This window comes from Oryzias latipes, chromosome 16, assembly GCF_002234675.1.
Source record: "Oryzias latipes chromosome 16, ASM223467v1".
In the NCBI taxonomy this organism is placed as follows: Eukaryota; Metazoa; Chordata; class Actinopteri; order Beloniformes; family Adrianichthyidae; genus Oryzias; species Oryzias latipes.
Window position 1 is genome coordinate 16945353 of NC_019874.2, and position 15627 is coordinate 16960979.

Here is a 15627-nt window from a genome sequence, read left to right on the forward strand (position 1 = left end):
GGCTCAATTCTATTGATTTTCTACAATGCACTAATCAAATATGGTGCCAGTAGAGGGGATCCTGTGAAAGCATTGAGTTCTTACCCTTTTTTTTTGGTGACTGAGTGCCAGCTTTAGTTTTTATTCCTCATTAGTTCTCAGAAGCGGATTGACTGAAGAAACTGCTTCCTCTCGATCATAAATCAAGGCACACTCCAGTGGGCGCACACTCAGCAGCAAAAACATGAACACACCAGGGGGCAAGTCTCAGGGCTTAGGTAATGGTTTAATCAGTCACTGACAGAAAGTACAGCGATATTGTGATTACTAATTTCCACATGACCACAGCACGAATAGATAGCCCAGTGTGTCTGTGAGAAAGGGAGACTTGAAATCCTATCGAATGTTACAGTAAAGTTCTTTTTAAAATACAACCCCCCATCCTTAATTCATTTTTTCCTTTTTCATTTTCTCTGTGGTTGAGATGGAAAGTCTTCAAATAAGATGAAAGATAAAAAAGGGGTGGTTTTGGTAATTTACTGTCATCCACCTGGATATCAGTTTTGCAAGAATGACAAAAAAAACAAAATGATTTTTGTCTGATTTGAAAAAAATGAAGAATGAAGAGAGCAGCAGGTCATGTGTGTGTCAGAGAATGAGAGGTAGAGATAGAGGAGTTTGATGCTGTAACAGCTGCTAATTATTGCTGTTCTATATTTCAGAGAGTCTGTTTGATCTCTGGTCCTGGGGAGAAAGATACAGATCCCATATTTCTGCCAAATTTAAACTCGCACACAAGCTAAAGGGTCACAAGCAGTATAGACAGACTTGCACTGTAATTATTGAGTCGTTGCTAAAGCTTACTTATATTTCTATCCAGAACCATCAGCACATGGAGCATGCATCTTGTGTCTGAATTAATGTCAAACCCCTGCTGTAACCTCCCCCTCCCTCTCTGCATGTTCTGGGTTTTGTCCACTTGTATCACAGAGGGCAAATCAATCCAATTTCTCAAAGCACTCTGGGTAGTCTGACTCCATAGACCATCTGGATGTGGCTCTGTTCTCTTCTGTGTTCCGTTCCCTTAGAGCCCGCCGCTGCAGCTTTCAACTGTTTGGGAAACAGCTTTACTAGCCTTGAATGCATAGCAACAGTTACCATCATTCATAACCCCGGCAAGACATGCAAGAAAGAAGCCATCCATTTTATTAATTATACAAATAGGCTGTTTTCATTCTAACCACTTATCTGTGTTTTTATTTCTTGAAACAACTTGAAAGGGGGTCAAAGTAATGAAAGTTTTTGGACAAAATGACTCAGATTTTGTAATGAAAGGTCCAACATTGCATAAAAGTAAAGAAATTGGAAAGGCATAACAATTTTTTATGCATAAAGCAGCAAAAAAAACCAAACTTTATTCCCCTAGTTTTTTATTCAAAGGTATACTTTTTTTGGTATTTTTTTGTGCTTGTTGAAAGATTAGGCACTTCACAAACATTTGCAGTGAATACCAGTGCTATGGCGGGATCAAACTTTTGTTTACACCGTATTTAGAAGCAAAAACATTTACAGACTAGGATTTTTAATAATACTACGCCTCATTTTTAAAGGCGTTAGCCACAAATTATCAACGTCTTACTCAAACGTTGCTGTAACACTTTGCGTGATCCACAATACTTCAACCAGAAAAAAACACATTAAAGCTCATTTATTCTCATTCAGGCTTTAATGCAACACATCGAATGAATTGAATGGTGCCTCAGCAGCGGATTTGTTTAGGTTTCTAAAAAAACTGAAACCTGTGAAAAAATATTTCATCACAGAAACCACATGTTGTCAAAATCAATATACAAACAGTTGTGGTTAAATACATATTTTAATGTTTCCAGTCAGTTTTCTCACCACAGGCTTTTTACATGTACAATAAAAGAGCAGGATAGTTTTTTTGTCTGTTTGTTTTGCTTGAGTCACACATGGAAAGAAGCTGCTGTTCCTTCTAATGTGATATGGGGTCTGTTCAGAAATACTCTTATTTTTTACAAACATGTTCCTATGCAATTAAGGTAAAAATGGCTTTTTTAGCCCCTTTGGCCTCTGGTACATTACTTATTAGTCTGCTAAAAGTTACACCAACTCAGCTGACCTGCATGAAATGGAGATGAGGGGCGAGTATTGTTACTTTCTCTTGTTGCTCTGTCCCTGGCTTGAAGGCTTCTTCAAACAGCAGCTGGCCTGTCTGTGGCTTTAAAAGAAAGAGACAGGTTAACACCGCTCAGTTTGTCTTTGAATACCAGGTGTACGTTTCCCATTATTTTGGCCCGAAATGAGGACTGATGGAAAACAGAGAGGATCAAAGTCTGTTTCCTTGCTTGTCATCTCCAGCGCAGCACAGCTCGCGCTAAATATTTTCGTTTGAAAACAGTCAAAAAGCACTGACACAACCTTGTTTAAAAAAAAAAAACTGTCTCTCTTGTGAACCATTTCATTTTGTTTTGTCTGTGATCAGCATTGCCAGGAAAGATTAATTAATGTGGAAGGCACTCTGAAAGAAATCATATCGCCTTCTGCTGAAACCTCCCCGGCCACGATCTGTCCATGAAAGGCTGCGGGTTCAGCGGCTGAAGGCCTACAGGGAAGAGCGGGGTGAGCGCCGACGTGTGGAAAACCGGGGATTGGTGAGGGAAAGAGAAGGGGTGATGTGAGAGCAGGAGGGAGGGAAACAGGGAAGAGATGGAGAGGGGAGGGAGGGCAAAGGGATTTGGGACAGAAGGAGGGTGAGGTGGCAGATGTGGATGGAAAGCAGGAGAGAGGGAAGAGCTGGAAGCGGAGGACGAGTGCAGGGGCATGGAGAGAGCTGCGTGTTGGAAAATGACATGATGCAGATTGGAGATTGGTGGTAGAGGGGGGAGGTTAGGGACTTCCAGAGCCATTGATTGTGTGATGTTCTCTTGTGGGCTCAAGTGTGGGGCGGGGAGACTGTTATGGAGAGCATGGTGAACATGTCTTTCCATTGATTCTTTATGCAACAACTGATCTGGCTTTGCAGGGACCTGCAAACCTGCAGAATAGTAGTGGTCGCCCAATGGCTCAAAGTTGGGGGTAGAGTCCATCTGTAGGTGTGCATCTCCACTCTCGTGTTCTGTTTCCAAGACTTTCTGCATGTGCTCTCTTGCCTGTTCCTGTAACAGACGATATTTGTCCATCTCTGCAGCCGAAAAGCTAATTGGTTGAGCGGTCTCTCCACCTGTCCGCTTGTCACAGGTCCTAATCTGCTTCACAGGATTTGGCAAAGTGCTGGGATCTGGATCATCCAAGGCATGTGTTGAACGGTCAAAAGTTGTGCCGAGATCCTCTTGCTGGCTCTCGCCTTTCTGCCTGTCGTGACTTTTCTCCAACAGTCCTTTGATTCCTCTCGCCTTTCTCTGTATTGCCGGAAGTTTTCCGATAAGAGGGAAAACCAATATTCTCGCAGGCTTTTGGGCCAGAGTCTTAGTGGGACACAGGGCTGTCAGAGTTTTGTCTGAGCTGCCTGGTGTGACATGGGTGCTGAGCTGAGGGGAGCAGTCTGGTTGTGAATTCCTTTCTTTGAGCTTTGGGGAGCTGCTTTCACAGTGTTTCATTGTCAGGTTGGAATTTTTTGGAGACGATGCACGGATAGGGGACTGAGATGAGATGCAGGGAAGGGCATATGAGGAGGATAAGGGGCTGCTGTGCTTTTTTTCAGCAGAGTGTGAGGACATCCTGCATGAGCTGATCCTCACCCCATTCATACTGTCCACCGAAAAAGTGCTGCTCCTGCTCCATTCACTGCTCAGCTCAGATGTGTTGGTGCTACTGCATGGGCTGCAGGAGCGTGGGCTTTGGCTGATCTGAGTCCTGATCACACTCTGATGGCGACGTCTCTTTCTCCAGCTTTCATGACTCGAAAACGGTTTTAAACTGGACTTTCTGGTGACTGTGCATCGCCACATGCTGCATGGACTTTCCCTGCTTTCTGTGCTCCTCCTGGACCCTGAAAGGGACCTGTATGTGCCCCTGTCCTCCCAGTTGTCACTGCTGCCCCATGTCCACCTGTCCATGCTCCTTCTGTCCCAGTCTAAATCTTCTGTGCTATAGTTTCTGCATGTCCTACGCCAGCTGTCAGGACTAGGAGTAAATGTTTCCACATTATCCCACTCTATTGAACTGTTTTTTAGGCTCCAGGCAGTCCTTGACTTACCTTCCTCATCATCATCTTCACAGCTCCCCCTCATCCACTCCCACTGCCCTGTATCTGAAATCAGGTCTCTGTCTCTGTAGCCTGAATGTCCTGCTATTTCCCTTCCCCTGTCCTCCCAGACTTCACAGTTCCTCTTATTATGAATGAATGTCCTGTCCCCATGGAGAACTTTTCTCCTTTTTGGTGGGCTGCTACCACAGCTGTTGTCAGGGTAACAGCAGTCAATGAAACTCCTGGGGTTGCTATGGTGACCCCTTTCCCAAAACGGCTTTGAGTTACAACCTGGTGAAAAGGAGTGCGAGGAGAAGTGAGACCGCCAGGGAAAAGTCCCCCCATCTCCTTCTGTATTTCCCACCCCCTTATTACCCCTGTTTGCTGCGTGTCTGCTGAGTTGAGAGTGGATGCCGGAGCGCTCTGCCTGCGCTCTGCCTTGCTGTGACTTGAATTCAGTGTTGTGGTTCCTATGAGGCCTCCGCTTCCTGACAGAGACAGATACTGGCTCAGCCTCACATCTCCCCGGGAGACAGTGGCTCCATGCTACAGCCACCCTCCTCATCCTCTTTTCTCTTTGCCTCCTTCTCTTTCCGGAGCTTCCCCCAGTTTCTTCTCTGCTCTGTAATCCAGCAGAAACTGCAGAGACAACACTTCTAACTTTGCACTTTACCGACTGCTGCTTCTTTGAAGCCTTTCTCCCCTCAGTCTGCTTTGTCTTTCTCAGTTTGTGCTTCTTGGTGTGTTTTTTCCTCCTTCTGGGCGACACTTTTGGGACACACACGCATGGCATTGGAGTGTTGGCACACTTGCTCATTGTCTCACTCCTGTAATCACACCTGGATGGGCTGATGCATGTCCCCTGCGTGGCCAGCTGGGTGACAGATTCTAATTTACAGCTCAGGGCTGTGATGGCTCTCCTCCTGATCCTTTTTTCATCCTTTAGTCTGCCTCCCAGAGGATTTGTGGAGTTTGTACCAGAGCTGTCAGTCTGAGTGGGGTCAAATGGATGGAAAGCTGCCCTCTCACAGTTCCCCTCGCTTGTTCTGCATTCTCTTTCATCACCACATTGTGGTCTTGTAACTAAGCATGCAAGGCATTTGTTTTTAAGGATCAGATGTGCTTCTGGCTGCTCATCGATGTTCTCTTCCTGATTATAAATCTTATTATTTTCTTGTTCGTGTGCACCCTGCTCATGTCTTGCCTTCGTTTGCAAATGGGAATGAGCATGTGGTGCAGGAGCAGCTGGTAGACAGGGATTTGATTCATCTGAAAAAGCCCCCAATTGATTTTGTTGTGACTCTTGTAGTTCCTCTGTGAGTTTCTCAGGTGGATGCAGGTTCATGCAGAGCGGGTTGCAGCTGTAAGAGACGTGCGGCTGAGATTTGGTGAATTTAAGCAAACTGACAGGCCATCTCAGATGAGTTGAATCATCTTTCCCCAGAACAGACACAAACGAACTCTCCTCCCTCTTAGTCTGTGCTCCTTGTTTTCTCCCAGCCTCAATTTCTTTGTGGTTTATGTCCATGCGGCCCAACGGCGTGTCCCACACAGTCACTTCTGTCTGTAATTTTGTGTCACGGATCTGATTGTCAAATGCAGTTCTGGAAAAAGGGAAACTGTCTTCCTCTTTGTCTGTCTTCTCCATCAGGTCTCTCATCCCCCCTTCTGGGACAGGCTGAATGTCACGAAGTGAGACACAATTAGATCTCGACTGGTCCTTCTTTGCACTCACACTGCGTTTCCTTTCATCAGCCTCCCCAATTTCCCTGTCGATATCTTCCATTATCTCTTTTATTCTTTCTTTTATTTGCTCTCGCTTCTCCCTCTCTTCTTCCTCCAGGTCGGAGAAGACAGAGGCAGAAGGCTCCAGTCGGGGCCCTCTGCGTGAAAAGCAGAAGGATACTCCAAGCCTGCCTCCCACTTTCCCTTGTGTAGGGAGAGGCAGCTTGGGACACAAGCTGTGGGAAGACTGGCTCTGCACTGCAGGAGGGCTTGTATCAGCAGTGGAAGTGATCAGCGGGGACTCGGCTGCAGCAATAGGTTTTTGGAAAAGAGGTCGGCATGAAACTTCTGACTGAATGCTTTGAGTCCTGTGTTGAGAAGCAAAGGTTTGTTGTGTGAAGCGAAAGTTTTCAGGTTTTTCCTCAGGACCTTGGTCCTCTTGCTGTCGCAACTCACACGCCTTTTTTGGGATTCTGCAAAAAAGAAATAAATAGATAACGTAAGACAAGGCTTCACATTTCCATAACAATTTTGTCTTGACTCTGTCGTTTTTTCAAGCTCCTCCTCACTTGTCTTGTAACCTAAAGTGCTGTATTTGCTGACTTTTAGTGTTTAATGGGAAATCCAAGAAGCCATGAAATTACCAAGTGTTATAATCGCTCCTTCTGGAGTCAAACAGGTTTGAGATGCATGTCAGAGAGAGTAGTGAAGAGGAACCTAAACAGCCTGACACTAAGTTATCTCAAATTAATTTATAGTCTGGACAACTAGTCCTGTTTGTGACCCAGAACAGTTTATTTAAAAAAGTTTATTTAAAATACATTCTTCAAACTATTAAAACAAATAAATTAAGAAGGGTTATCCTGATCAAACTTTCCTTTTTACTGTTTCTATTTTTTGCATGACTTTACTTAGAAATGATATTCTAGGATTAAGTCATTGTTTTTCGCCACTTTTGGCACTGATTTTTATGCGTTGTTGGGTAAAGGTCGCACAAGCATTGTAGCTATAGAGCATTCTGTGATATGATACAACAAAAATCAATACTTCATTCTCGTTTCGTCGCTGCCTGCCTTGCTTCTTTGACTAAAGCTATAAAAATAATAAGGCAAAAGATTTTGTATATTCCAAGGTCTGAGAAGCATTTATGTACCGATTTTTATTCATTTATTAAGGTTTTACATTTTAAAAACACTTTCAAAACTTATTGTCTTTTTTATTGATTATTTTGAAAGACGCACACCTTTTTATTTTATTTTATAAAATTCAAATTCAAAGTGTAGCAATAACCCCACCCCCACCCCATTAGCATTACTTTCATTTAAAATTTAACGTGAAGGTTTCTAAAAGTCTTGCGCTTGGAACATTCTTGGTTTAAAAAAAACGATAACAAGAGTTCAGACATAATTGTGATATGCCTTCATAAATAAATCCTTTAAACTTTGCATATAGTTCAGTGAAGCTTCGTCTGGTTTAATTTAAAAAATGTTCACATTGTTTTGACATAGTCTTCCTTTCTTTGTTACGAAACATGAAAACAGTTTGATCTTTATTTTTCTGATTTTTGTGGCAAGAAAATGACAACATTTACCACTTGGAATTGAGTTCATAAGTTCAGGTTCACTGTGAAATTATTGTGCAATTTAATCAAAATATATCAGTAAAAAATAAGCTGGGGTTGTACTAAAAAGACAGAAATCAAGCATTGCCACAAAAAGAAAACTGTGTAAAGATAAGTAAATAGAGCAAATTGTAAAAAGATTTAAACATGTCCTGGAATACTAATGGTTAATGTGCTCAAATGATGAAGAAAAAAGAAACAAAGAAGGGAAAAAAGAAAAGGCTTTTATTTATGCTATTCACGTTTTGCCACCTGATTATAAGAGTACGCATTTAATTGCAAAGGAAATAGGAGCAATCAAAAGTATTGCATGATGTAATGCTTTTTTAAATTTGTTTTGATTGCCTAAGAAGCACAAAACGAATTAGCCAAATTTCGTTTAGCAGCTTTTGTTGTCTTATTTTGTTGATCTAACCCATTTTTAATGTTGGCTCTATTTTACCTGCACTCTGTAATCATCTGCTCTCAGTGTGTCAGCCAGAATGTGTCTTTATCCTCTATTTACTTCACCTGTGACCTATCTAGGCCAACAGAGTGCTCTCACATCTGTGCTTGCATCCATCAAATCTAAGAAATGTTGACTGAATGTGACGCACTCTAACCCTCCCTGGACTCCTGCCACTGGTTTCATCGCACACACACACAAACTCCAGCAGACACGCACACACACTCCTCCCACTCACCTCTGGGTTTCTTGCTGCAGTTGTGCGAGCTGGTGCAGACGCCTGAGAGCCTTCTCCTCTTTGCGCTGGTCCTTCCAAGATTTTGAGGCCACATTGCGAACAAACTCTCTGTGCTGGAGCTCTTTCAGTCTCTGCAGGAAGTTGACATTTGAGCAGAGGAGGTGTTAAGAATGGAGGGGCAATATAGGATAAAGATGGCAGGGGGTGGGTGGGTAGGGGGGGGATGCAAGTGTGAAACAAAGAGGGATGGATAAGTAAAAGATTAATTTCAAGAAGCTCTCTGCAAGCAGCTGTCTTTCAAAGTATCAGCGAGGAGTGTTTGCAGATGCGTTTCAAAGCTCATGTTGAATTTACTTCATTCAGGCTGAAATGAAGGGCCCCCTCCTGCACACAGCATGACACCAAACAAAACCAAGCTAAAAAAGAAAAGCGGCTGACTCACATGGAATGAGTGATTTAATGACGGCACCGCTGTTCCCCAACTGTTGTAGTGACATTATCATCTTTAAAAGTTTTCATTCAGCACAGTTGTGCAACTCTGACTTAGAAATGAAACAACCAGCTCTTCAGCTGTTGACGTAGTTCCTCTCATTTAAAGTGTTCACTCATTCATTCATCTTCTTCCGCTTTGTCCCTTTTGGGGTCATGGGGCTACCAGAGCCTACCCTGGTCACTTGTTGGCAAAGGCAGGGGACATCCTGGACAGGTCACAAGTCAGTTGCAGGGCCGCATATCACACATCCACTCACCCTTACATTCACACCTATGGACAATTTATAGTTGCCAATTGACCTATGAAGCATGTTTTTGGACATGTGGGAGGAAGCCAGAGACCCTGGAGAAAACCCATGGGTACACGGGGAGAACATTCAAACTCCACACAGAAAGGTCCCCCATTGATGTTCTGTTTCAGCTCCCCCAGCCAGGACTTGAACTGGGGACCTTCTTGCTGTGAGGCAAGAGCGCTAACCACTGCGCCACCTGCAGTTCACTCATTCATTTCTTTTTATGCACTGAAAAAAACCTTTCCCTTTTTAATTGGCTGTGCTCTATCGTTTCAAAATACAGCAATACAAAATGTAAAAGATTGATGTTAGAAAACTATGTTAAACACCCACTCTAATGAAAATTGTGTTTTTAACATTTTATTGTGACTTTTTTCTGATGATGGAGGACACATTTGAGGAAAATTATGTTTAAAATTCAAAATTGAAGACATACTGAACAAGCATGGCTACCACAGCATCTTGCAGTGGCATGCTATTCCATCCGGTTTGCGTTTAGTTGGACCATCATTTCTTTTTCAACAGGACAATGACCCCAAACACACCTCCAGGCTGTGTAAAGGCTATTTGACCAAGAAGGAGAGTGATGGGGGGCTGCGCCAGATGACCTGGCCTCCCTAGTCACTGGACCTGAACCCAATCAAGATGGTTTGACGTGAGCTGGACCGCAGAGTGAAGGCAAAAGGGCCAACAAGTGCTAAGCATCTCTGGGAACTCCTCCAAGACTGTTGGAAGACCATTTCAGGTGACTACCTCTTGAAGCTCATCAAGAGAATGCCAAGAGTGTTCAAAGCAATAATCAAAGCAGAAGGTGGCTACTTTGAAGAACTTACAACATATTTTCAGTTGTTTCACACTTTTTTGTTATGTCTATAATTCCACGTGTTAATTCATAGTTTTGATGTCTTCAGTGTGACTCTACAATTTTAATAGTCATGAAAATAAAGAAAACTCCTTGAATGAGAAGGTGTGTCCAAACTTTTGGTCTGTACTGTACTGTATATATATCGCAAAAGACAGCAAATTTGCAGTAAATGGTTACCTTAGATGTTGCCAAACAATCTTATGGCAGCTTGAAGTGTTTAATGGATTGAAAGAATCCCTTTCTGCATTTGACCAATCAGATGGACCCCTTCACGTTCTAATCGGATGGCGCCCTATTATGTTGTATGTTCGCCTCCTACGTCAACAAGGGTCATTTGTAGTATAACTTTTAAGCTGTTGTAATGGAATGGGAATAATATTTTTGGTTGTTTTGCTAATTGTTTATATACCACAAATTATATTGTTATCGCAATATTAATTACTAATATCGCATATCGTGAGTTTTCTTCATATCGTGCAGCCCCTATATATATATATATATATATATATATATATATATATATATATATATATATATATATATATATATATATATATATATATATATATATATATATATATATATATATATATATATATATATTTTATAGATTTCTTTGAAAGTGTTCAAGACACAACCCAATTGACCTCTGTGTTTATTTACTGTTACTTCACTAACTAACAAAAGAGTTGGCCTTAAACTTCAAGAAAGCGTAAATAGTTATTTGTTTGTAACCCTTGTGCTATCCTAGGCATTTTAACGTTGGGAGTTGGGTCATATAGACCCACTAGACAGTGTGTTGAACCTTTTTTCTTCAATGATTTGTGATCTTCACTGGTGTCCATGGATTACATGAAATCTTTCCACCTTTATCCACCTTTGTCATGGTAGGGAGAACATGTCAATGCAAGGGTGGGGTCATCTAAGATAGCACAAGGGTTAAAAGACACTGACTAATATATTTAGATGCCTTTATTCTGAATTTTTTTGAAGATTTTACAGATGTGCACACAAATGAGTGTATTTATACTAGTGTACGCGGCTATAGCCGTCGGTATACTTGCGCTGGCTGGAAAACAATGATTCATGTTTCTCTCTTTGGTCTCCCTATCCTTTATCCTGCTTGGCAGGTGTTTTCAGATGTGTGTAGTCGGTGTGCATCCTTTTGTTTATACTTGACTAAGTCTGAAGCCGAACGAGGTATCAAGCACCAGTGTTTTTTCCTCACTTTGCTTTCAGAGTGAAGTTAAATTACAAAGGACACTTTGGGCTTAGGCTTTATTATCCACCTGACATTAGGTATCACAAACATGCACCATCATATCATTAAAAATATATTAGCATGATCAGACCAACCCCTTAGACATCAGGTATGATTATTTTCTCCCTTTTTTCTGCACTCAGATTTAATGCAGGTTAATCACACAATAGTTTCACAGAAGCTGCCGTCTTTTTTTAAATAACTATAAATCTTCAAATCGGCTCTCAGGATATTTAGAGACATATTAGTAACACACCATTGAGTTTATGTGTTTGGGTTCTTGAAACAAACACTCCTTAATATGTATGTGCATTAATTAAAAACTCTTAAGTAGTTTTGATCGGTGACAAAGTCATGTTCAAACAGAGAAATAATGAACCTAAGTAAATTAAGAACAGTAAAGAAGAATCTCCTTGTAATTCCTCTGTTACTGTTTGTGGCTGGACTGTGAAAAAGGCCAAATCCGAATTCTTGCACTACGCCTTATCCCAACCCTACATTTAGCCTTCCAAACGGAGAGTTATAGGCTGTGTCCAAATTTGAGGACTGCGTTCTTTCAGGGCTGCATTTGTAGGCTGCTTACGTCACAGCGCCGAGACAAGTGCTGTCTAAATTTAACGACTCCTTCAAATGCGGCCAACGAATAGGGCCTTCTTTTTCCAGATTTCAAGGATTGGTCTGGTGTACCCTTCTATGCTGTCCATATCCCAAGAAGCACGAGACGCCACGAGGGTTTCCGCTTCAAAAAACTGTTTCGGACACAGCTATCCCTCCAAATACCCCATACGATTGGAGAGATAGGGAGAAGCTGCAGGGGTAGGGGAAGAATTCGAATTCGGCCAAAGTCTTGGCCAAATGGAATGTTCTCACTTAAAAGACGTCTCTTACTGCACACAAAATGCTCAACATTGAATCATGTTTGCAAAAAAAATAAAAACAGTTGGTTTGCTTTTCCTCCTCAAAAGTAGATTATGTTATCATCAGACATATCGCCATGCCCACAAACAGAAGACAGCCATGAAATGCCCTTTCTCAGTGTCACTGAGCTGTGCAGCTCAAGATTTTGGTCAAAGCTTCAATCAATATTCTTTTAGATGTGTTAAGAAGTGCTCAGGCTGAGGCAACTATGGATGAATCAGACTTAATTCAAATCCACCAGGGCCTTAGCATGAGGGCTTATATGTACTTAAGCTGCATATGAGGGGACATGCTAATGGGCAGATAGCTCTTTTATTTAAAAAGATGTGATTGTGTTGAAATGAGCGATGTCCGTGATTAGCATTAAGGACTGATGAAGCCCTGACTTTAGACATGTTCATCCCTGAATCAATGACAAGGAAAGGAGACGGAGCAAACGCAATCAGCTCCAATTCTCCAAGTCTCCAAAGCCAATACTGCTGTAAGGAGGCTGTCTTTTGCACGATTTTCCTCTGTTGTCTGCTCTGCACATGCATTCTTGTATTTGTGTGTGTGTTCCCATAGTGCCAGTGGCTACTGTCAGCTCAGTGCCTCACGCAGCTCGTTTCATGTGCCTGCCGCTGGCTAAAACAAAGCATTAACATAGGTATGCAGTTGCTTCAATTTATTTTTAAAGAACAATGACAGAGGAGGAACCCTCTCATTCAATGTTTATTTCTTGATGCACAGTGTGGGCGTTCAGAAGTGGGAAGCGACTTGGCTTAGTTGAGAGATTGCCTGTTTTTGAAGACAAGTGTGTGTACATGGGTGAGTGCAAGTCTTTCTGTCTGTGCATGTGAGTATATGTCTTGGCATGACAACAGAAAACTGTTGGAGGATGAGCTTTCAGCCGAACCTTTAGCTTGTTAGTCCAGAGTGCAAGCTGTGTATGAAAGCGGATGCGAAAGCAGGGGGAAACCTGCTGTCGGGGCATTTCCTAATGGTCCAGTTGCCTTCTCTTGTCCAAACTGGCTTAACAGAATTATGCTGGGTCTATGACCAACAGCTTTGTGGTTTATTTGATGCACATTTTTTTGTCTTTTAAAGAAAATGCAATCTTGGTAATGAGATTATTTGCAAAGGCATATTTTTGGACCAGCTGCAAAACAAGAACTGGTAAATTTGGACAGAAAGAGGGTGGATAAACACAGCGCTTAGAAATTTGGTAATATGACGTTCCATTTACATAATTACTTTTGCAACATTTGTTGTCCTTGCTTCATCCTTTACGTAAATCTGTTCCTCATTGGAGACATATTCAGTGAAAAGCTTGATTTGATTTGTTTTGAGAATCTGACCACACAACGCTTTACTTTGCCGTTTATTTCTGTTTGCAGGAGAACATAAAAACTGGGAGGCTGATTTTCTGGACAGATAGTGGAAAGGTGGAGCATTGCCAAAGGAAGAATTCATTCAGATTTGATGTCTGAACCAAAGGCAAGCCTGATTTCCACTTTGTGAGGTACCAGGGCACCTTGAATCAAGCCCAGACTGTGGAAGAAGTAAAATAAATGTTCTAATCTTTTACTAAGGCTGACATAAATGTAGAAATGTCTTGCTAAGGTAAACGCTTAATTGTTACATACAAAACTGCAGTCAAATGAACCAATCAACAGTGTCATGTTTTGATTTGTTTTTGTTTTTTATTTTTCACTTTTTAAAAATAGTAAAAAAACAGGAATTGGAACAATAAATATTTGTACTGAATTTAGAAGCAGCTTCTTTTTTAGACCATTGAACACTGCAGCAACCTTATTGTTGTAGAATTTTTGTGTTTTTTTTTTTTTTTTGCAAGACTGCACACATCCTGACAGGTCGGCAATGCATGGAGCCCCACACGCAGTGATGCTGGGCATCCTATGGAGTGTAGAATATGGTATCATACTTGTTTTGAAATACACATGCACCTCTAAGATTTTGAGAGAGAGCAGATCCTGCCTTAGAATCCAACCATATTGTTTTCAGCTAATTTTCTTATAAAATAATTTTTCTATCATTAGAATAAATCAAAAAAATGGAAATTTGGTTTTTGATTGAGAACTCATGTAAATGTAGGTGCGTAAATAATGCAAAATAACCATAACGTTTCTACCTTGTTTGGTAAATTTCCTACAGCATTGAAAAGTTTTTGTTTTTACAGAGTTTTAATAACCTGCTATGTCAAGCTCAACAGAGATTTCTAACGTAATGTGTCACCCATGCGGTCATTTTGCTATTCATTGCAGTTTCTGACACAGTGCTTTCTAACTGACTGCAGATCATTTAGTGTCCAGCTTAGTCTTGCATATGTGACCTTTACTTAGTAGATTTATCGTAATTATTTAACACTAATTGAAATGAGTAAAATACAAATCTTTTCCAGTCTTATAATGAGCAATATTGTTTTTGAACCTTTTGTTTCCTTAAATCTGTTTATGGGCTCATCTCTGTCCTTCAGATGACTCTTCAGAAATGAAAATATTAATATAAAACAATCAAAAACCATTTAATCATAATTTTATTTTAATTTATATGTAGACATTTGCTTTTACTTTATTAATTTTGGGGACATGCATAGTTTTATTTACTCTATAAGAAATAGAATATTAGGACATTGATTTAAAAAACAAAACATTTTAACATTTCAGAATACATATAGTCTTCATGCTGCTTTTAAATAAAGTGCTTCACATCAGTGTATGTGCTTAGAGGACATGATGTTGCCGTAACATTCCTGCTGCCTGGAAACTCAACCAAGTGAGTTGATTGGCATGGCAACACAGGTTTCCATCAGACTTAAAATGCAAAAGCTTCACCTAAATTCTACAAGGGGAGATCAAAAAGAAGGAAAAAAAAAGCTTGCATATGGGCCTGGTTGTGGCTGTTCGTATGACTGTGTGTGCTTGCATCAGGTGCATTGGCTGTACCTGCTTGTGTGCGTGGTCATAGGAGTTGATGTGGTTGTCAAACTCCTGATGTCTCAGGTACTGCTTGTCACACAGCTCACAGTAGAAAAGCGACTTCAGATCCTCTGCTGAGCAACCCAAAGCTCTCTCTGTGCATTCCTGGAGGAGGAGAGGGACGAAGAGAATGAACAGAGGGATTAGAGGCGAGAATGAGAAAGAAGGTCAAGGTAAAGGCATCGACGAAAGTTTAAAGGGAGTTAGACGAGAAGAGATGGGAAATGAGAAGTGGGGGAGAGGGTTTTGAAAGAGTGGCAAACTGTGAGCCATTTGAAGCAAATCTGCATCCCAGAGACATCAGCAATAACAGCTTCTGTGCGTGCTCGGTGTAAAACAGTTAAACGACATCCCCTTTAAAAAGTACTGAGCCTTTACTGCAGCTGGAAGCCGAACAAAGCCACTGAATCCCCGTCTTCATGGCAGCTTGAACCTGGGGACACATTTAATACAGCCACTATAAACTTGTGTATGAACTGTTATTGCAAATAAGGTGTGTCTGAGTGACGATAAAATGGGAAATGCCTGATAGAAATGCACATCTTACATTTTTGTAGCCCTGTGAAATTGTGCATGCGAGGAAGAACGTTCAAACACATATA

The 15627-nt window shown here is 41.3% G+C and overlaps 1 protein-coding gene across 2 annotated transcripts in view; it reads right to left on the bottom strand.

Moving 5' to 3' along the window:
• Positions 1–246: 246 nt before the first annotated feature.
• The window catches only part of LOC105355926 (zinc finger protein 804A), a 48398-nt gene continuing 33017 nt past the window's right edge, over positions 247–15627 (bottom strand). The window contains exons 3-5 of one of the 2 annotated variants that reach the window (XM_011485217.3): positions 14993–15130; positions 8219–8349; positions 247–6387 (exon numbers count right to left, since the gene is read on the bottom strand). In XM_011485217.3, coding sequence (XP_011483519.1) covers positions 2532–6387; positions 8219–8349; positions 14993–15130 — 4125 coding nt within the window. In that variant the 3' untranslated portion in view covers positions 247–2531. The remainder of the gene's footprint in view (positions 6388–8218; positions 8350–14992; positions 15131–15627) is intronic. The other variant, XM_011485219.3, reaches the window with a different exon arrangement.